The following is a 24,417-nucleotide window of genomic DNA, read 5'->3' as shown; positions in this document are numbered from 1 at the left end:
AACTACAATAATGATGAAATTATTAAACAATCTTCCAAAAAAGTTTAACAAGACCCTACGAATTCTTATCAAAAGCAAAATATTGATCTCATTCGATCTTGGGAAGAACAACTCTTTATTTCGCTATCAGATGCAAAAAAATTGAAAATTCACAATGCCTTGCCTCGTAAAATATATAGTTTACCAAAGCTGTACAAGCCTGACAATTCTCCTTCGACTGATTGGTTCAAGTATTCAAACTCCTCTTACCCCATTATCTAATTATGAGAAAAATATTTTGAGAAAAAAATTAGACCAAAACTATACTATATCAAAAATACAAGTGATTTCAAGGAAAAAAACTTCAATTCACAATCGAAATCGGACAAAATAATAAAATCAATTTTCTTGATGTTACATTATATAAAATTAACAATAACATAAGAACACAATGGTATATAAAACCAACTTAATCCTCAAGATATTTGAACTTCAATTCGTGTCATTATAAGTCACAAAAAAGATATATGTGATATGAAGTTTGGCTGATAGATCTATCCAACTATAAGATTCTGAATTTATATGCTAATCTGTTCAAAAACAAAAAAATGAAAAACAACATATTCAGAAAAGGATAAACAGAGACTACAATCAATTAAAAAGGAAAACAGAAACGAAACAATTTTCCTTACCATATGTACAAGGACTTTCTCAACAATTTACAAATTATTTAAAAAAATATGATATTAGTATAAGTCATAAAGGACATAATACGTTATCCAAATATTTCACTAAATTAAAATCTAAGACACCAAAAAACAAAAGAAGTAAGTAATATTATATATCAAGTGCCTTGTATTAATTGTGACGCTGTCTACATATGGCAGACCTCTCAGTATTTGGAAAATAGACTAAAAGGTCATCAAAACGATAAAAAAATAAAACTGCATTGAGGAACCATAAAATATCACAAAAATATAAATTCAATTATAAAGATACAAAAATTCTTGGAACGGAATCTAATACACGAAAAAGAGAATTTTTAAAAATGGTTCACATTCATAAGAAAGAAAAGCTTTAAATGAAAAAAAAGTCCTGAATAATTTAAGTAAAATCTATAGCTCTATTTTGTGAATTCTTATAAAATTACAAATAATTTAATTGATTACTGCTACATATTTGAGATCTAAGGACTAATTTATGTTAATCAATAGATCACCTACATCATATATTTCAAAATAAAAATAAAATCAAATTAGAAAACTTTTTAAAAAATATTTTTTCTTTAGGTTTCACATTATATAGGTCTTTTTTATCATTGACAGCTTTCTCGTTGAAATTACTGTGAACCATTCACTACTGTAATTTTTTGTTTTGTTTAAATAATTACAGGGAAAATAGTTTCATAATTTTTGTTTTAGATTTGAAAATCGACAATCCGTCACCTGTTTTAATGGAAATTCAACAAGTGTTTGTTACAATATAAGTTTTCAATTGACAGGTGAAATATCGAAAAATCTCTTCCAGGAGTATTGATTCTGGATGGTTTTAATCTTTACTGTGAGGTTTGCGGTCTCTTTTCCAAAAGACTGTCGAAAATCCTAATTATAATCATTATATGGATTCAGGAGGTTATCGAAATGAAAATTATTGATACTTTCGTTATTTTTCTAAAAATTGATCGATATAGTAATAATGAAAGATATTCTATATTTTTATAGCAAACTGATACACTCTCTTCAAAATTAGGATCCAAGCTGTAGAATAATTTTACCTAATTGCACTATTAACATTATAATAGAATTAACAGATTATTTATCTCGATTGAATGTTGGAGTTTTAATCAAAAGTTTTGTGTTGATTAGAATTATTTAGAGGGTAGATTTCCTGGTTCTCACTTAGCTCTGAAAGTGAGATTTGCTTCAATTACTGAAAGATTATTTTAATTTTTTTGGTTATTTTGAAATCGTTTGTTGAGAATTTCGACCTATTCTTGATTCTTGATTCAATTATCTATGTTTTTTTTACACAAATTACATTGTTCGGGTGAATTTTGACTATGTCTATGAATAGGTAAATTATTTGCCCTGCGATTACCGTGAAATTTATGGTTTTCTTAGTAATTTAATTAAAGTTGTCATCTGATTCGTGAAATAGACACCGTGAAATTTATGGTTTTCTTAGTAATTTAATTAAAGTTGTCATCTGATTCGTGAAATAGACACCGTGAAATTTATGGTTTTCTTAGTAATTTAATTAAAGTTGTCATCTGATTCGTGAAATAGACAAAAGGATATTCATTGGATTACCAGCCTCAACATCAACATTTTGCCATATTTTTGGATCTAGACAGTTAATACGTATTTGTAGTTATTGTTTCTACAAGACATGTTTGTATTACCTTTTATCGGAGGTTAGAAAATTTGGCAAGGAGGCAATATCAACTCATTAAGAAGAAAGGAGACTCACTAAAGACAAAACTCACTAACTAGCGGTTGTACATTGAGAGCCTCAAACTACATCTGAATGAATCTCCCTGAAACATAGGAATGGCAGAAAAACTACAAGAAGCTTCCAACCACTTGTACTACTTAATCAATGTGTAAATGAATCGCAGAGTAAAATCAACGATAAATTAAAGAGACGACTCTTGGTAGTACGCGGAACAAAACTTGAAGCTAGAAAGCGGTTCATTAACGCAAAGAATACTGTCAATTGGATAAACCATAGAGCAGCCCTACGAAACTAGGTCAAGGAACTCAGAAAAATTTGCGAAAATAAGTTGGAGATAGATCTGAGTTGAGCTGAGATTATTGCAAAAACAAGCAAGATTGTCAAGACAATATTCTTAAGACTTTCCTGGATAAAAAATCATGAAAAATAGTGAAAACTATAAGAACATACTAGAGGATTCAAAATAATGAGGAAAGTTTTTTGAAGCTAGCTTGATTCAAGGATACATACTCAAAATAAGGAAACCAGAAGATCGACCAAAGTTCGATCAGTATTTTTCTCAGAAACTATGGAAAAAGCCTTAGAACAATTCATCTCAAGACTCTCGCAAGAAGGCCATTGTCTAGTTGCAGACATAGAAAAGGCTATTGACAGCAAAGATATTGCTCGAGCAGCCCTCACTGACATAGAGTGTGCTTTTAACAATACTTAAAATGAATCTATCAAAAGGGTATTGGAACAACGGGAAGTAGAGATTCCTATTTTCAAATGGACCGAGGCGATGGAGTCCTATCATCCCTACTGTGGTCACTGGTAGACTTAAAAGAGCTATATTAACGGTTATAGGCTTAGCCGATGATCTGGTAGTTGTAGTGAGTAACAAATATGAGGGCATAATATCTGCCAGGATGCAAACATAATTAAAAATAAAAACACGCTAGTACCCTTGCTAAAACCCGAGTGATACTTCGAACGATGTAGAATATTTAAGTATCACCGTAGATTGAACATTCATTCAAAACAATCATCTAGAGAATGTGAATGAATATACCGAACAATAAACCCATTATCATTGACGCATCGCTTGTTTGATTGCCGAAAACTAATCAAACAACAGATCAGAAAATCTGAACAAAATTCAAATGCCAATCTGTTTGTCGAAATAAAAATAAAAAAGACGATTCGTTTTGTGATTGTCCATTCTTTACAGGTCGTGGCGTTGTGTCTTTCACATATAAATATAGAAGTCGTTATCTTGATATTTGTGTTACACATGAGCGTGTTTTTGTAATCATACGTATGGTGCACTTATATTCACGGCTAAACCAATTTTTGAAATTACGTACAGTTAGATATTCTAAATGAAAATATCTATACATATGTGGTGTAGATAATAAATAATTCATTTTAATAGTTTTTACTGATCCATGTATCTAATAAAAATTCTCAGACTTACTTTGTAACGAGATAACTTTGTTAATGTCTGGAACTTACCTGAAACAAAATAGTTATATTATAGCTGTTCATAACAAAAAATGCATGAATGTTGCTCATTAAACTTTCTTATGCATTTTATAAAATAGCCTCACAAAATGAATAAAGTTATGGAAAAGTCAGCTTATTGAACTTTTTATCATAAAATAAATTTCAATGTAAGTGTGTTGTTTTAGCAAAAATATAATTGTCACAGCAGTATAAAAACATAATTTTTCTTTATAGTTGATGTACGAACAAATTATTTGTAATTGAAATTTGAAATAGCTTTCATTATTCAGCAATATTTCAGTAGTCTAGAAATATTTTTTCTCTTGCCAAACATAATATTTAAGTAGTTCACTTATTAGGTATATTTAGAAATGGTAAAAAATACAAAGAGCTACTAAGTTGGCTTTAGTTATCAAAAACTTCTGGACTATGGAGCTGAAACAAAAATGATGATAAAGATAACGAAAAAATAGTGATATAACGAAAGTAGTTAACATATTTAAAATTTAAAAAATATGAAATCCTATCAACAATATATTTCATTCTTACCGAAAATGCTTTTAGGAACACCAAACATTGTATAATACCTTCCATTGTATCCCCTGTAAGACAAAATGTTCCAGTGAGGTGTCGACCACGTCTACCGACTGATGCAGTTGTGGCCAAACTAGCATGGACTAAAGCTCTTCTTGGTAACGTTGAACCAGTGGCAGAAATCGCGACGGTTCCTGGATGAATTCGAGTTCCATTTGTCAAAACACCGGAGTATATCCGATTGCCAGGTTTGGCACTTGAGTTCATAAAGCGTTCGAGAGAATCCATGGCGATTGAATGATCATACACACATTATTATGATATAATTAGTATATTCTTAAAATCATTTTTGATAACATTTCTCAATGTTGCATCACTTTGATACTGCGTTGTTGAGTGCACAAATTGAATTAATCTGTTCTACATTATGTGTCTTGGGAGAATAGTCCACATTTTAAAAATTTCAAATAATAATTATCATAATGATAAACATTAAATTATTACGAAATTCTATGCCTCTATTGAGACTACTCATAATATAGCTGACAAAGACTTCTTTACCATATATATATATATATATATATATATATATATATATATATATATATATATATATATATATATATATATATATATATATAAATTGACATTTCGACTTTTCTTTAAGTCTTTATCAAAATATGATATTGACACTGACAATTTGCTTATTTATATTTATCTTTAGATCACCTTCATCATGAATATCAAAATAAGGTAAAATCAACTTAGAACTTTGATCCAATAAGAAAAATTAATTTTTTCTTTGGTTCCCACATCTCAAATATATAGCGGTAATCAATTAAATTTACAAAATAGAGCTATAAATTTTACTTAAATTATTTAAATATTTTTTATCATTTATAGCTTTTTCGTTCTTATGGATGTGAACCATTTCGAATAATTCTCTTTTTCGTGTATTAGATTCCGTTTCAAGAATTTTTGAATTTCTATAATTGAATTTATGGTTTTTTGATATCTCATGGTTCATTAATGCAGTGCTATTTTTTTTATCGTATTGATGACCTCTTAGTCTATTTTATAAATACTGAAATGTTTGCCCTATGTAGACAGCGTCACAATTAGTACAAGGCAATTGATATCTAATATTACTTATTTGTTTTTTGATGTTTTAGATTTTAATTTAGTGAAATATGTGGGTAATGTATTATGTCCTATATAACTTATACTAATATCATATTCATTGAAATAATTCGATAATTTGATATATTTTTGATATGTCTAAGAAATAAGGAATTGAAGAAATTTATATATATATATATATATATATATATATATATATATATATAATGAGCGGTTTCTAATTGGGAAAGTAGCAAGGAAACACCAAAGTGGACTAACTTTAATATATTTTCCGAGCTTTCGAATACTTATGTATATATTATTAATGCATGCATCAATTTTTAAAATCAAAATTTAATATTCAAATTGACGTTGATAGAAATATTGATTACTTGAAATATTAATTCTGGTTACTCTAGGAATTTTCATTGATTTTTGATTGTTTAGATTATGAATGAAGTTGAATTTTTATAGATTGGATAAGGATAAATTTTAGTGAATGATGTTTAATATTGATTGGTAAATTTATAGATAACATTAAATTTCAATAGGTTAGGTCGTTATGAATGTAGTTAAATCATTGACTAGAATATAAATAAGTGAATATAAATGACAATAAATTTTATAGTTCAGGTCGTTATTAGTGAAGTTGAATTTTATAGGTTAGATAAGGTTAGTTGGTTGTTATTGGCATTGCATTTTTGGGCAATACATGTTGTTTCTAAATATAAACGTTTTTTGTAGTCTTTTCCAGTTGTCAAAACTTTGGCAGATTCATAATTCATATTGTGTCCTTCATGATAGACATGAGTCGCTAATGAACATCTATCAGGATCAGGATATATATATATATATATATATATATATATATATATATATATATATATATATATATACATATATATATATATATATATATATTTATTATATATTATATTATATATTTATATATATTTCTTATTATTATTATATTTCTTATTTCTTAGACATTTTGATATATTAATGTTTCTAAATGTTCTTGATTTTAGGTCTCTTCTGTTTCAAAATTAGTTTTGTTTAATAATTTTTAAAAGATTGATGAAAAATTTTAAATCCTATAGAATATTTTAAATCCTATAGAACTTATATGGGCGCAAGTGGAAGGATTTAAAGACATTCAAAATTAAAGACGTTAAGTTACTGTTCGATCAAGCCATTAAGGAGGTGACACCAGAGAACTGGCGAAAAGCAGTCCAGCATGTCATTAAAGAAGAGGAGAAAATGTTGGATTTTGACTACTTGACTTTGACTATGATTTTTCATGATTTAATTTCTGTATAATATATTATTTGTATAATATTCAATAAAATATAAGTGTACCTGATACTATGTACATAATGCTTAATTTTTATTCTGTTAAAATAAAATTCTTTCCTTTTTAAGAGTATACTACCGGCACGCCTTGGCACAATATTTTCAATGTTTATGAATGGATAACAATAGGCTTAACCCATATATTGACCCCAACCCGGGTGGTACTTGCACTTGTGCACTTGATAAAAAAAATTTTACAATGAAATCAATGCCAAACTATGAAAGTGGCTTAAATATTTGTTGGGTCACAGGCATTAATTTGTTGGAGTTTAGGATATAGCACCTGTCACCACACTCAAATATTAGAACTGAATTTTGTTGTCAACTTTTGTTGTGAAACATTATTGAATAAAATAGACCCGAAATCAAGATGTGCTTTTAAAACACCCTTGTAAATCATAAGCACAGTTTTAGGATCCGCTCCCCACCAAGCTGTAGATATTTATCTCATAACATCTCTTCCTTTTTGTGCTCTTGCTACAATATTGTTTATGTGTTTTGTGAATTTCATTTTTTTATCCAATATAACTCCTAAGTATTTGAATGATGTAACAAATTCAATAGCCTTCTCCATGAATTTCTATCTTTGGTACTATTATTTATTATTTCCTTTTCTGGAATAAAGCTTTTGAATTGTGAGCCCAGATCTGCAGGAAATGCTGTTCTAGTCATTTTCTTATATTATGTAAAGATTCATTCATATTCCTGATTGTTTAATAGATGTTGGTGCATTCTGCTATTAAGACTAAGTCATCGGCAAATGCCAATAATTCTACTCCCTTTGTCATCAAATCAAACATCTTATTCATGTAAATGTTTCATAGTAATGGACTTAAAGCCAAGCTTTGAGGTAATCCTTCACATAATTCCTCTGGTCTTGATCTTCTTCTACTACAAATATGTTTAATTTGAATAGTTGTACAAGAGTAGAGCTTGTTTATTATATCAATAGTTTTTTGTGGAATATTCAGCTTTTCCAGTTTATTTAATAGGATTGGTATTCTTACATTTTAATAGGCTGCTTTAATATCAAGGAAAATAGCTATCAATCTTTTGTTTCTTTGTGAAGGATAGAATTCTTTTAGTTTCTAGTATAATCAAATTGTCATAAATACTTCTCCCCTCCCTAAATACACTTTGATTTTGATTAATTAGCGATTGATTTTCCAGTTTATATTCTAGCCTAGTTTTCAAAAACCTTCATAACACAAGATTGTAGTGCAATAATTTTCTATTTCAATAATAATCCGGAATATTTCATCTTTCGTAGATGTAGTTGAATATTTTTAAAAAACTGATTTTACATGTAATTTCTTTATTTGAGAATAAATGATGCCATCAACACCTGGAGCAGTCTCCCTCATTTTTCTATTGATATTTAATTCTTCTAAAGTTAACTTTTTATATTCCTTCTTACTATGATAATTTATTATTGTTGTTCATTCGGTATGTCGGGGGTTGTAATGTGATTGACAAAGTTGTCGAGGTTGACTTTCAAGAAATTATTTGATATGGTGGATTGTTTTATATTGTTGAGTTTCCTAACCGTTATTCTAATACGAGGATATATTGAAAAATTATTAGCCTATTATAGAATGTCAAAATATTTTATTACTCAAGATATTCTCCTCTTAATTGGATAAATTTAGACCTTTCAAAAAAAATGTTTCTTCTTGCTCTGCAAACCAGACCTCCACAGCTTTTATCACCTCCTCGTTGGAAGAAAATTTACAACAATTTAAACTTTTTTTCAGTTGAGGAAAGAATGATAGTCGGACGGAGCTAAATGAATGGGGTAAATAAGGGGGTAGTAATTCAAACCCTAAATCCCGAATTTTTTAATGGCAACATGAGATTTCTATGCAGGGGCGTTATCCTGCAAATACAAAACACCTTTGGATAGCTTTCCGCGTCTTTTTTCTTTAATTTTTTTCCCGTAGAGTGGTCAGTAATGTCGAATAGTAATCTTCAGTTATTGTTCAAACCTTATCCAAAAAATCAATCATGATTACTCCATCGCAATTCTAAAAAAATGAGGCAAGAACTTTTCCAGCAGATTTTTTGACACGAAACTTCTTAGGTCTTGGAGAACCAGAGTGTCGCCATTCCATCGATTGTATGTTGTTTTGTATCTGGATTGTATAAATGTACCCAAGTCTCATCCATAGTAACAATTCGGTTTAAGATGTCTACATCGTTTTCAAATCGAGCACAGATCGAACGCGATCAAGGGTTTTAAGCATATCTTCGTAAATCTGCTTACCTCTTAACCCTTTCAAATACAGGTACTTGATAATGGCTCGATACTCCAATTTTTCGATTTTCACAATTTCGGGGGACATCTTTTTTCTTTTAATTTATTGCGTCACTCTGGTTTTCTGTTTTGACGTCAAACTTTACACCGACACTTCTAATAAGTTATTGTTCGATGCTATGGTAACGCAATCTTTTGTTTATGCATGGAACTGGTAATTAGATATCAATACATCCTCGTATTTTATGTCATTTTCTCTGTTGATACTGTTGCAATATTAAATAAAACTTCTTTTTTGTTTGATTTAAGGACTTTTTTTGCTCGACCCACCTGTAAATTCATATTTATATAGTTTTCTTCTGTACTATTATTTAAATATTTTTGTATAGCTGATTTTCTTTCTCTAATCAACTACATTTATCATCTCACCATATGGTAGTCTGCATCTTTTTGCTACTCTTTTCCTTCTTTTTTGGTATATAAATTGCCGAGGCTTTTTCAATAATTCTAATTATATTTCCATAGGTTTCATCAATTGTCTGGTTTACCATATTTCCTGTTGAAAAGTTATATTTACCCCAGTTCGTTAATGTAATTGTCCACCTCAGGTAAATAATTTTTTTTTGTGAATTATTATGGGAAAATTATCACTATTTCCCCTTAGGACTGAGTCGTCATTGAGACAAATTAATTTTCTGTCTAGTATCCTGTTCACAATAAGATTGCCGTTATGATCATTAGTATTATTTCCCAATGTAAAATTTTTTCAGTTAAGTCCTCACCAAATATTTACTCAAAATTATTACTTTCATCACAAATATCTTTAAGAAACATTTTGTTTAGTCTTACCTTATTAGAGTTATAAATATTAATTATTAGCATTTTCCTTGATTGATATAGTACTATAAGGTTTATTTCAAGTGTTTAAATTGTAAGGTTTAGAAGAGAGACTTTTTTGCGATAATAGCAATGCCGTTATGGTCTTCTGAGGAATCTATTCTAAAAGTAATATATGAATAAACTTTCCAATTGATATTATTTTTTAAAAAAGTATCCTGTAGGATAGCTACCTCAGGATCTATATAATGCAGTAGATATTCTGTTAGAATTATTTGCGTTTATGCTATGTACATTCTCTCTTTCAATAGTAAATTGTACATATTTTCATTGTGCTTGGCCCAGTTGACCAGAATATCAGTCACCAATGATGAATAGATAAGTATTCAAAGCTCTTAATACACATTCCTAAAAAACTTTTACATTGCCTACTGCTTGTTTTATGAAGTTAGCTCTATTTTTTAACCGAAACTTCATAAAGGTATCTACAGTTGTAGATACGAAAATATTTTTTTATATATTTCACTAACAAAGTTTTTCTTTTACTGAAAGCTATTTGTAATACTTCCTTATATATTTTAAGCAAGTTCAAAATTAGAATTCATTGCTGTTATTATTTGTCAGATGATTTACTATCCATAAGATGGCTGTAATGTATGTGAGATTGATACAGGATATTTGCCGATATACTTACTCGTAGAATCGAGAATTTACGGTTTTAAAATTTATGGCTATTTTAATAACCATTGAACATATATTATTGTAAAATCGTATAATGTCTCAACGCTCGCATATATAACTAAAATAAATAACTGTTTCTCCACGTAATTCGGGTAATAATTATGATTTTGAACAATTATCTTTGAATGAAGAAGAAGAGGATGTAATTTTTTAATAGAATCAAAGATAGCAAAAAATAATGATGGAGGTAAGTGTAAATTGTTAGCATCATGAAGGGAAAAAGTGATAATGGAGAAACAAAAATGTCATCATCACATTTCATCCAAGTTCAATGTTCGATAAAGTTACAAGGTGACTCAAAAATCAGTTCTGATTTCATTATAAACATTGAATATATAAAAAATATATTCTCTAATACACCAATAGCAATATTTTCAAACTCAAGCCTTTTTCAACATTACCAACATGAAGCAAATAAGAAAAAATGTATGTTGTGAAATTGGAAGAAGAATTGAGCGATAAGCAAATAGTTCTTTTCGGACCGAAATTTATTTCTTCTATTTGAATTGATCAGGTTAAAATTTTAACCAATTATTATATACAGGGTGCGGCAGCATAACTTCCTTTTTTAAAAAGTTCGCCATTTAGTCGGTAGATGTCGTAACGGAGTGCTAGTGGTCTCGTTCGAGAGGGGGGACTATAAAGTTTTGTCCCGGCACAGTTCAGTCGCCATCATGCGTTGGAACAGTGAGGAGCGTGCGTTTGCCGTTGAGGTTTACTTTTCGAGCGGATGTTCTGTGATCGCAACCCAGCGCGCCTTTCGGAATCGCTTTAATTTAGCCCCCTTGGCCCCTGTCCCGGACCGGAAATCAATTGTTACGTGGGTCACTACGTTCAGACAAACTGCAAGTGTGACAAGACGAAGAACTGGAGTCCCTCGGCCCATTAGATCACCGGAGAACATTGAGTTAGTTAGAACTTCAGTGTTGCGATCACCACGGCGTTCTGCGCGCAAACATGCGTCTGCCCTTGGACTTTCCGATCGTTCTGTGAGGAGAATACTTCATGATGATCTTCATTTTCATCCATACAAGATGGCAATTGTGCAGGAACTTTCTGAACGTGACTTCAATTCTCGGAGGAACGCGTGTGAGGTTTTTCTGGAAGTCGTTCCTGAGGACGCTATTGTTTTTTTTAGTGATGAAGCCCATTTTCATTTGTGTGGATCCGTAAACAAACAAAACATGCGCTACTGGGCTGATACCAATCCTCGACAATTGCATCAACGGCCTTTGCATTCACCTAAAGTCACAGTGTGGTGTGCAATTTACTCACGTGGAATTATTGGTCCCTGGTTCTTTGAGGAAAATGAAGTCCCAGTGACAGTGAATTCGCACCGGTATGTAAACATGTTACAGGAATTTTTTTTCCCACGGCTAGATGAGTTGGACTTAGGGGACACTTGGTTCCAACAAGACGGAGCAACGGCACACACTTCAAGAACATCGATGGCTGTTTTGAGGGAACACTTCCCAGAGCGCCTTATCTCAATTAGGGGCGATTTGGAGTGGCCAGCCCGCTCTCCCGATTTGACCCCTTGTGATTATTTCCTATGGGGTTTTTTGAAATCCCGTGTGTATGTGAACCGTCCAAGGACCCTACAAGATTTGAAGACGAACATCCAGGAAGAAATTGCCAACATAACGCCTGCTATGCTGGCAAGAGTCATGACAAACGCCAGAAATCGGTTTACTCAGTGTATGGAGAATGGGGGACGTCACCTAACTGATTTGATCTTCAAAACTCAGTAAAACAAAACTTTATGTATGTGCCTGTATTATAAAAAACGAATAAAAATTTTCTGATTCATACAATAAGTTTTATTAACTTTTGAAAAAAGGAAGTTATGCTGCCGCACCCTGTACATTGTATACAAATAATAATGTTTGGAATCACAAAATATATGATTAACTTTTATTCAATTTAATCTACACAAATTTTATTATAACTACAATGAAGTCATTGCCACAAAATTTATTATGAATAACAATAATGAAATATCGTATTGTTGATACAGCAGACTAACGACCTCGTATAAATAAAACAATGATATTGCGGATTACAGCAACTTGAGTCATGTCAGGGCTTTTGTAATTCTCCTTTCTTTTACTCAAATTCAATATCAAGTTTTTCTTCCTAAAAATATAGATGCTGTAAATGATTAATATTATTATCATGATACTACTTAGGCCATTTAGAGAAATGTTACGATGAGACCGAATTTTTTCTAATACAGTTTCGTCCTTTTCCTGAAGGAGTACTCTAAAATTCATCATTTTTAGTTTAGTGAAATATGAACTGAACCTACAAACTTTAAGTTACTCTCTCGTAATTTTTGTAAAATTTTCTTTAAATTGACGATTAGTTCCAGAAGGGATGCAACATTATCCATTACCCTTTTAAAAGTTAATGGTCCGTTCTTTATTCCGAATAGCATGAAGGTATTCATAGTGACCGTCGTCTACACTGAAAACAGTTTCCTCAATTTCATCTGGATGTATGTCTACCTTATCAAAATCTCTAGCTAAATCGACAGTTGAAAAAAATTGACAGCGGCCAAGTTTGTCGAAAATTTCAGTTGTATTGGTAATTGGGTAACAATAATCTATGTTTTTTTATTAAGTTTTTGATAGTCTACTACGGTGCGTCATTTTTTCTCAGAAGAAGTACCGGTTTTTTGCTAACTATCCAAATTGTGCTGCTCCAAGGAGAGTTACAGTATATCTGTAAGATCTCATGTATACAGGACTTTAGTCAGTAGTTTATATTTGATTTGTGAAATTTGATAGAGAATTTTCTCGATGAAATATATCGGAATATTTTCTACAAAGTTTGGTAATATGAAACTTTTCATCTTGATTAAAGTGAGAAGAAGAGCTAATGTTCTCGTTTATCGTTAACGTTATCTAAAGAGGGTGTAACTGATACATAATTTCGTTTTCAATTGGAGTCATTTTAATGGGTTCGTATGAGTATATTTCTGCAATTTTATCTGTATGGTTGATAATATTAACAGGGCATAATCATTTTCTGCTTGAAAAATTCCATTTCTAATACAGGCATCTTTACGGATTCAATACAAAAATAAAAAAACTTTCGACAATATTGGTATTAATAAATAATCTGGTAGCACTTATGTCAAAGTTTCAAATGTGCGTTTATAATTTTAATACGAGAAATAATATTGTTATAGTCTATTTCAGAAAGGTGTAGAGTAATAAAATGGGGAATTCCGTCTAGTTCGGCTCAATTTCGGTGTCGGCCATAGGTGTAAGTCTTGAAATAGTATTATTTGTAATATTAAAAGTAATTGCGTAAGAGAATTAGAAAAAGTATGTTTTCTGGCCTGAATGTCAATATCGAAATGTTGTATAGGGATTACTTAGGTAGTAGATTATACAGTTACGTTTTGTATTCAACAAGTACCGTTTAACATTCTATTAGTGCCTCTGCCTAAATCCAATCCTATTTCAGATTCGGCTTTCCTTTCTACGAGTATCTTATCGGCACGCCTTTGGCACACTAATTTCAGTGTTTGTGAATGGCTAAACCCATATATTGACCCCAACCCGGGTGGTACTACCTGCACTTGATAAAAAGAAAAAGAATTTTACAATTAGATAGTATTTAAAAATACCATCTAATTATAGAGGAATCAATTTGCTGGGTATCACTCTGAAACTTACAACAAAAGTCATCACAAACAAAATAAACAGTCTCATTACGATAACAGATTTGCAACAGGGATTTAGATGGGAAAGGTCGTGCACAGATGCGATCTTCGTCATCAGGCAGATCACAGAAAAATCGATTAAGTACAACAGACCAGCATTTATGTGCTTTATAGATCTACAAAAAGCCTTCGATCGAGTACAACTAAAAGACGTAGTACATCTACTATACGATAAACAAATCCCCCATGACTTGATAAATATATACATGGACAAAAAAATCCAAGCCAAAGTGAATGGAGTGCTAACGGAGCAAATAGCAGTACATAAAGGCTTTAGCCAGGGAGACTCCTTAAGCCACTTGCTTTTCAATATCATTATGGACGAAATAATTAAGAAAGTAAGAAAGCTAAGGAGCTACCAGAGGGGGGATCGAAATATTACAATATTATGTTTACGCTGATGATGCCGTTCTAGTCGCAAAAAATGAGGATGATCTTCAAAGGCTTTTACATGTGTTTAACTGCACAGCTAAATCTTTCAATATGTTAATATCTGCGTCCAAAACAAAGTGTATGACCACATCCAAAACTCCGTTAAGATATAAGCTAGTCGTAGACGACCAGATAATTAATCAAGTAATGAAATTCAAATACTACCTAGGAATCGAGATTTCAGGATTTGGAGACGTAGAGAACGAAGTGAGAGAGCAAACAACCAAAGGCTTAAGAATAGCAGCATTTTTGAACAAAACCATATGACGAAATAAACATATCGGAATAGAGGCCAAATCGGGAATATACAAGGCCACGTTTAGACCCATAATGACCTACACCGCAGAGACACGGCCAGAAACGGCGAAAACCGAAAGAATGATGGAAACAGCAGAGATGAAAATGCTACGCAGGATAGCCGGAAAAACCCTACTGGGCAGGGAAAGAAGTGACAACATCAGAAGATTGAGCAAAATAGATGACGTCAACGAACGAGCACATAAGTCGTATGGATAACAATAGACTGGTCAAGATAGCGCGCGATAAATCCCCATTGGGCCGAAGGAGTACCGGCCGACCCGGAAAAAGGAATGAGGAATTACAGGAATGTGGTTAACTTCGTCCCTTTTCTAATTCTTCTCAATAATTCGGCTTTCTTCTATCTTGCTACGTAGATTCTTTTCAAGACTGAACTAATGGCTTATAACAAAGGATTATTTACTATAAAATTCCTTTCAGTATCCTACTAATTGTGCCATTTTTGAAATCACAAAATATATAAAAATTCAATTTAATTTACTCTACACAGATTTTAATGTTACTACAATGAAGTATGAAGTTGTTCTAACAAAATTTATTATAATTAATATTAATGAAATTTCATATTTCTGATACATCAGACTAACAACCTCGTACAAAACTTTTCTATTCCCATGTGAAAAACCAATAACCAAATTGTAAATATCTCCTTTAACGTATGTTCCTATTCCATTTTGGATTGAATTCTGAGTACAGTACAATACTACATTCCGCTTAAGTTCTTTTCCGTATCTCATTCATTCACTTTCCAAATAAATGAAATGGTGCAACTAATTATTATCTAGTGTTATGGAAAAAATTCTGTTGTATGCTTATCTACGTGAGTTGATTTATCTAATCAAAGTGAATTCTGCCAAATATATTATCATAATGTGATACAAAAATCACTGTACATCATTATCTATTCTAAGTTTGGTCTGTCAAGTATCTTATTCTGCCTTTCATGTTAAAAAGGGCCAGAAATTGCTTGAAATTATAGTGACGGTATTCTTAGATATAGCTCTATTGAGGTAAATTGTTATAAAATATTTTCCGTGTAAAAAATAATTTAATTAACCGTCACTCTAGCCGTCTAATTTCAAACATTCCTCTTTCTATTTAAATTCCAGAAGTTTTTCTTTTCTTTTAACAAGAAAATTCACAGCTACTTTTTAAATCACTAATCACTGGACTATAATCCTGGATACTTCGCCAATATCTATGATTTCTTCTGATGTGAAATTCTAGAAATAGAAAAACCATATGCTGGGCAGTGAGTCTACAATATTTTGAATTATTGCAGGTTGATTGAATTATTGAAAAAAGAAATAAAAGAGGATCAAGACAATGGAGGCACATCAAGAAGAGTTGTTAGAAGGAAAGAAAAAGGCTTAAGGGAAAATTGATAAAATACAAGATGAACTGAATCAAGAAGTGACGAAACAAGACAACAAGATGGAAGACTTGAATTTGAAAATAATTGCTGTCCGAGGGAAAAGAAATTGAAATGGTGACGCAAGCGGATATGAAGCTTGTTAAACTTAATTCTATTGGAGAAACTCTAGCTTAGATGGGAAAGGTCTAGCGAGAGCACTGCGGTTCGAGGTAATAAAAAAAAGCCTGATGAGACGTATAGTGGAGGTCAAGAGATCGAATCTTGAAGTAAGAGATGCTAAGCATGTACGATACACTCCTTTGGATTGACATACTGAATCAAAATACTGGCCGAAAAGGATGGGAGTTCTACAAACAGATGCCTAATGAAGTGATAAAATTGTGAAAAGATCGAGTATATCAGAAGACAGTATAGACTCCCGCCTTGCCAACTAGAGGAGAACCTGGGATAACCCCAATTAGTCAACTTTGGAGCGGGAGCACTCATACAATCATTATAAAGGATCTATTGCCGACGACGTATAAAATTATTACGCCCTCAAGAAAATACATCAAAACAAACGCTGATTAAGAAATAATGGAAGTAGCCGGAGAATCCAATGTCGATATGGAAATTGAATTGAAGTTAGAAGATTTATCATAGAATGTTCGTTACGGTTATCATAGATATTGGGTGTGAACTTCATGAGTCTTTACAAGTTAGATATCGGCCAAAGAATTATAAAGATTAGAAAGGAGCATCTTAACTTCCTTCGAAGTTCCAGGATTATTCAGAAGACCTAGCTTTTCTCAATATTTTATTAATTTTTCCACTTGTACATTTTGAGCTTAAGGGGAAACCCAGAATATTAATTATGTTTGAATTTTTTAATGTGACATTTAGACATGATTCTCAAATAAAATATGAAGTCAGTGTTATCATTTTTTACATTTTCATAATTTTACCTAGAGATGACTATGATTTTATCTCAAAAATTACAAACTGCCCATGTTTTTGCAATGCTTTTTAGTTTAAAGCAATACTTTAAGAGTACTAAAATTTAGTTGTAAATAAATACCACAAATGTGTTATATTTTGTGACTGCAACTATTCATATGCATTAAGCTGTTCAGAACATAGTCGGTGAATAAATCTTTTGTCTCCTTTGAAAAAGTTTTACAATGTCGAAAAAGTATGATTTCTTAATTTCGACAGAAATATTAATGTTTATTTCAATGACAAATTGGTTACGAAACACACTGTTTACCATTACACCAATACTCACAATTACACTGTTTTTGCCTGAGAAGTCGATAACTTGGTGTGTTGTGTTGTTCAGAATAAATATCACCTATAGTTTTCTATAAATTCCAACTAAGAGAAATATGGGATTTTCTAAATAATTTCTCTCATATTCAAAATTTATATATATATTATCATGTTTCAACTTTAACAATCACTGCCTTTAGTATAATAATTCATACTACTCGGACAGTTGATTTGAAAAGAATTTAAAACCTGAAGGAGATTCACTAAAGACCTCATTACTCACTTGAATATAATCTATTCTGCAAACAATCAATAGTAATTGATTTTATTGTTACTGAAAGACAAAAATTGTTGATTTGTAGACCGGTAGAAACTTGAATTACTCAATGAAACCATGGAGTATCGTCCGAAATATAAAAAGTTTTATTACTATTTTATTGAATTCATCATCATTATTGATAAATATAGTTAATCATAGGAATTTTTACTTTTGATAGGAAGAATAAATGAAAACAATGCTAACTTTCCACATATTTATTTTCACCGATTCAGTTATAAACAACATGCACATAAAAATTAACAAATTTCTGACAGTACTATCAATATAGGACTTCCCATATATCACATAATAAACAAGTATTCAATTTATATTCTAATTTAATTGAGAATATATGTTAACTTAAAAAATCATTCACTCATTTTCATAAACAGCCGTTATGAATTTTGTCAAAATAAAATGAAATTGGTTAAATGAATTCGAATTATCGAGCATAAAATAAAAATCTTTTGTCAGCAAATAACTCCTGAATTCCAAGATCCTACCAATTGTTCAATTATTGCAAAAGAACTTTTAATAGATCGATTTGCTTCAAGTTAACAGTCAAATTAATTATCAATATATACAAAAATTGCGGTAATAATCGTTATTTTTCAAATAGAAATACATGCCATGCCAGATACTTTATGAAAAGGATTTTGTTCTCTAACTAATCATATGTTCATTTTCGTATGAGCTGTTCAATAGACATGAAAAAGTTTATTCCATTTAAATTCAGAATTATTGATAATATTTTGCATAAGTTGATTTTGAATTTTGAATGATTAGACTCATTTCGTACGTTATTATAACTTCAAGTTCTGTGAGTATTGAGGTCTATTATTGAAATAGATTTCCGATCCACCTTCATTGGAACTAATTATATATAAACTAACGTGTATAATTCGAGGGGGCTCGTTCTTATTGAAATCAGATACTCTTATTAGGTAAATTGTACTCCACTTACATGAGTAATAATTTGATATTAAAAAATGAGTAAACTAATGATACTAATATCCTTCACTTGATCTGGCATTTGAAAAGAAACTTCAATATTGAATATTTTTTCACATTTTTCTAATGCGTATAAGCTTTAAGCTTCCAAATAGAAGATATAACAATAAATATCCGCGTTAAAATCTAAATTCTATGAGAAAGGAATGAAAAGTTGATATTCTTCATAGACAGATAGTAATTAAGTGTCACTCTTGTTGCGAGTTGCATGTGCGATTGAGGTGTGTGGTGCTGTTTGTTCATGAGACGTGAAACTATTATTTTTGAAGTTAGAAATATTGACATTTCACCTTCAGTCCACAGAAATGGCCATCCTTTAGTAATGTCTATTTTTACAGATATACCCGAGAACAATTTTTATGAATGTTCCAAAAAAATCCAGATGAGTTGATAACCTATATAAAGCTGTGTGGTAACGAGACAGAGTATGTAAGTCAGTCTTGATTCGACAGCGATACAAGTGGAAAGTGAATAAGAAGCGAAGGATAATAAATAAAACAAAAAGGCCATTATATACTAGACATTGGTGTAAAATTTAAGAAGTTTGAACATTGTTGTGAATATTAATGTGTATATATATAAGAAACCGCTCATAATATAGCTGGCAAAGACTGGCAGTTTTTATCATCAAAAAATATGTATTATTACAAATAAATGGTATTAATTCTAATAGAATTTTTTCAGTAAATTAGCAATTTCTACTTATTTCACTCCATTTGCGTAGAAGACCTATTAGCCATAAATTTAAGTGTTATCGCATCTAAACCTAAGAAAACAATATTTGGTAATACCATGTCATTAAAAGTTTTGTTGATTGGAAAGAAGTATTTGGTGTTATATTCATTGTCATAGTTGTAATATTTCGTCAAAATTTCAGATAAACAAAGAGGGAGAGGTTCAATGGGAGTATTCACTGTCCAAACACGATTTCTATGAAAGATTTCTATGGATTATATATCTGCCATAATATTAACAAAAAATAACTATACAAATGCCGGTTTTTAGAAACAATATTTATTGCTTAAGATGATCATTGCATTAATAAAAAAACTGATTCAAATAACCTCACTGTAATTTATGCATAACTTTTAGATTTAGAAAAAACAAAATCAAAATAATTCAATGACATTCTTTACGTTATTACCCAATACAACCTATGAAAATTCAATGTTATTTGTAACGATCTAAAGTAACCTAACTTTTCATTGGGGAGATTGCTAAAAATAAATGGAGAATAGGAACAAAAATCAACAAACTGTAATATTTATGACCATTGTCAGTTTTTTTAATCAGATTTCTTGATTAATTAATGTGAGTAATTTTCAATTTTTTAATATCTTTGTAAAATCAAAGAAACTCAGAGGTAGGTTGACTTGCCATTAATTAATACAATTGAATCAATAATAAGGAACTTCTGTAATTTGCAAACTAGTGAAAATATTGTGAGCATTCTTTTAAATGAGACACAGAATTTTTGGAAACTTGGTCACCATTTATCATCCATAGTGCAAATATTTAGTGGAGTATAATAATACTCGTATATAGATAATTCAGTATTTTCATATTTGATACTACATACCAATATGCCGTCAAAATAAATTTTGTTTTCATGAGAATTCACCCTTGGTATACATCTTAATGATTCTTTCGAAAAATGTGAAATCACATAAAGTATATTTTGAATTTGGATCCCTCCATGTTTCTCTGAATCATGATCTGACAATATTATTTTTATCATGGAACAAAATTAAATAGTATCGTTTTTATCATTGGTCGGGATAGTTCACTAATACAGTAGCTGATGCATGCAATGTAGGCATACTTTTAATTTACGGTTTTTTTAAATAATAATCACTAACAATGGTACATTTAATATTATCCTCGGCAGATGCTGTAGCATCCATATCTTGCTGATCATTTCTTTGTTCAACTTCTCCATGAATTATTAACAACGTACTCCATTGACAGTTTGTACTAAACAAATACAAATAATCATATCATGCTGATATATCTTGATGTCTCTGGTTCGAATCGATTAGGATATTTCTATATATTTTTCTTCTGTAATTTTCACATATTAAATTAAACATTGCACTACTAATCCTGGCAAATGAAAATTATTTGACATTGTTTTATTAATCTTAAACAAATAAGTAAATACATGCAATAATAGTGTTTTCTAGGAATTAGTTGCAATATGTTTTCGGTCGGTGGAAAATATGAATCAATACACTTATTCGAATTGGAAATTCAATAAAATTAATAGAAATCATAAGAGAAATTCATCACGACCTCAATGTTCAATAAAACAAATTATCACTACCTTACATATGCTCCTTAGAATATTTTGAGAAGAACCAATTATCAACAAAAACTTATAGAAAGGTATAGAAGTGAGGAGACTCCTTAGCAACGTATTATTTTTTAAAAAGCAAAATTTGATTATCTGGTAAAACATGGAACCATTAGACCAAACAATCACTACCTAACAAAGAATAAATCTTAAATGAAATGAATTCTTTTTATCCGTTTTGTCTATTGCTCGATCAGTCATCAGAATTAAACAATTGTTTTAGATAGAATACTGAAATGTTTATTTATTATTGTTGGAAAATATGTATGGCTGAATTCTATAAAAACATGACAGGTTCATGTCTCAAAATAGTTAAATATATTATAATTTTTCTATGTCAACCTAAATGGAATGGGAAAATAGTCGTAATTAATTCTTTAATACTATTCGACTAATTCATGACTGTTATGCAAAATCATTTGATGTTCTTCGAACACTGTTCAGTATTACTTTTACTGCTACTATTTTAAAGTTTATGTTCAAATTTTTGTAAACTCAATAAAAATATATAAGTAGCTTCTAATTGAGGAAATTCCAGTTCTCCCAAGACGCACAACATTTATTAAACTCAAATTAGTACACAATATGGCACTTCAATTACTTAAATCTTTGTGGATTCACTTGTCAACGTTTTGACCAAAATGTCGAGAGCCAGATACCGTATAAATATTTCGTTTTTCATCGAGGCAATCTTCTGATTTTATTATATTGCATTGATACAGAAGCTCACAAAGTTCATAACACAACACACACATTCCTATGATTAAAAATGTTTCCATTACTTAACACATTCGTTGTTCAACGACTGCTTATGCGAAACGTACAACTATACAAGATACACGAGTTAAAATTATGTCCTCCCTTAGATCAGGACGACGTAAAACTGGCGTATGGTCCAGGATTCTAAAGGATGCTGAGCGATGAAAGCCGAACGTAACCGAATAGGGTGTATTTAATTAAATTATTCTAACATATAAAGGGAACAATGAAGAGAAATGCATAAAAATACTGATCTATTTACAAAATGGTATATAAGTTGTAATTGCCCATTGGAAATCCATTATAAAAAATAATAATTATAAAATTCCATAGGACAGTTAGTAGTCAATTCACGAAATTTTTTGTACAAGCTTTCTGCTTCTATTCTTATGAGAAGATTATTGTGCATTTTTGGCATGGTTATTGATTTTTCAATGAATCTGAGATGATGAGATCTATGAATTAAGCGTATCATTAGATCCTGAAATTGTTTGCGAATATGGCATATGAACAAAACAATTATTGCTACAGTTTTGTATTTTTGTAAGTAGAATTCGCAATGTGCTCTTCTAATTCAACCAAATATATGATGGCTTACTTTTTTGTAGGTTGAGAAAGTTGAAGAATAAACTTTATGTAATCATCTAATTGCAAAATATACAGAGGATAATTGTTTGTTAAAATGATAATATGTACAGTTCATTTCAGAAAGTGATCAATTGAAAATGTACAAATTCAACCGACTTAACAGCTTCTATTGAATTCATATTGTTCTAATACTCGTACAATCTAAAATTATGTTGGTATTCATTTTTTTTATGTCAAAGTTGTTAGTACTGCTGCAACTGTATGTATCAAGTAGGTGTGGAACGATATATAATTGAACAAATTCTGTTCTCTACTAAAAATATTAATTTGGATATTTATAATCACTACTTTTATTCTGATACTACTAATAAGGCTGCATAATAGGTTATGGGCTCAACCGAATAGAATAGTGGGAATTCGTGCTAAAAACAGGTGAGTATAGTAACATAGAAGTGTGACAGTTGTATCAATTCAAGATGGAAGCAACAATTTGCAAATTAAACCAATCAAATTGAAAAATGTGAAAACTCCAAATTAAAGTAGTTTTGATGGCAAAGGCTTATTCCAAATTACCAGTGGAAATAAGGTCAAGCCAGAATAGAATGAAGATAGAAAAACAAAAGTTCTTGTCGTAAGAATTGAGGACGAAATTATTATATTTATTATGTAAAGTGAAAGTGCTGAGGACAATTTGCGAGTTAGACTTCTCATACAAGATGAAAGATTAGACAAGGAGAATGATGAAAATCTTGAGTTAGTAACGTACCAATGGATGTAAGAACGGAAAATGTGGAAAATTATGAGGAAGGAAATGTGGATAATATTGACAACAATTCAGAAAGTATTGAGAACTCATGTGAAGTAACTCAAAGTTTAAGGGAAGAAGAAGGCAGTGATGAATTGGTGAATCCCAATTCTTCCAGAGAAAGGGATGAAAGATTAGGACCCTCGAGAGTATTAAAACTCTGTCTAATGATTATGACTTAATTTATGTCAGCTTAGATATTGATGAGCCAACAACTTATGGAGAAGCAATGGATAGCAAATATGCAAGTCAATGGAAGGAAGCAATACTTGGGAGCTAATAAAAAAACGTGAAAAATGTGGAATAATAGATAGTAAATAGATTTTTAAATTAAAAACAAACAAAGAAGGTGGAATAAATAAATTAAAATGTAGGTTAGTAGCGAGGAGTTTTAACCAAACTGTTCATTAAAATGTTTATAGTCCAGTTGTTGGACTATCCACTTTAAGAACAATCTTAGCTATTATTAGTATTATTAATTTTTCTTTATGAAATAAAGCTTTTCGAGCTTTTGTTTCATCATCTGTACTGAGTGAAATAAAACAAGAAAATGAGAGAGGGATTGTACCAGAAAAATACATTGCACATTACGAATAAACTCGAAGACAAATTGACAACCAATAACAAATATTAGCTTCAGAGCGACATTGTAGAAAACGTAAAAGGGGCAAGAACAAACACAAACTTAGAAAAAGGCGAGAAAGCGCAGTGGAAAGACTT

At 30.7% G+C, this 24,417-nt stretch overlaps 1 protein-coding gene across 11 annotated transcripts in view; it reads right to left on the bottom strand.

The window, feature by feature from the left end:
* The window catches only part of LOC130897076 (neurobeachin), a 735,983-nt gene that overhangs the window by 673,807 nt on the left and 37,759 nt on the right, over positions 1-24,417 (bottom strand). For 6 of the 11 annotated variants that reach the window (XM_057805647.1, XM_057805650.1, XM_057805656.1 and 3 more), the window contains exon 1: positions 4,468-4,836. The exons of 3 other annotated variants lie outside the window; for them this stretch is intronic. In XM_057805647.1, the coding sequence (XP_057661630.1) occupies positions 4,468-4,740 (273 nt within the window). In that variant the 5' untranslated portion in view covers positions 4,741-4,836. Of the gene's footprint in view, positions 1-4,467; positions 4,837-22,146; positions 22,267-24,417 lie in introns of those variants that run through there. 2 more of the 11 variants (XM_057805649.1, XM_057805653.1) reach the window with 2 other exon arrangements.

The sequence above is a fragment of the Diorhabda carinulata genome, chromosome 8 (assembly GCF_026250575.1).
Source record: "Diorhabda carinulata isolate Delta chromosome 8, icDioCari1.1, whole genome shotgun sequence".
Classification (NCBI taxonomy): Eukaryota; Metazoa; Arthropoda; class Insecta; order Coleoptera; family Chrysomelidae; genus Diorhabda; species Diorhabda carinulata.
This window is presented reverse-complemented; position numbering and strand designations above follow the sequence as displayed.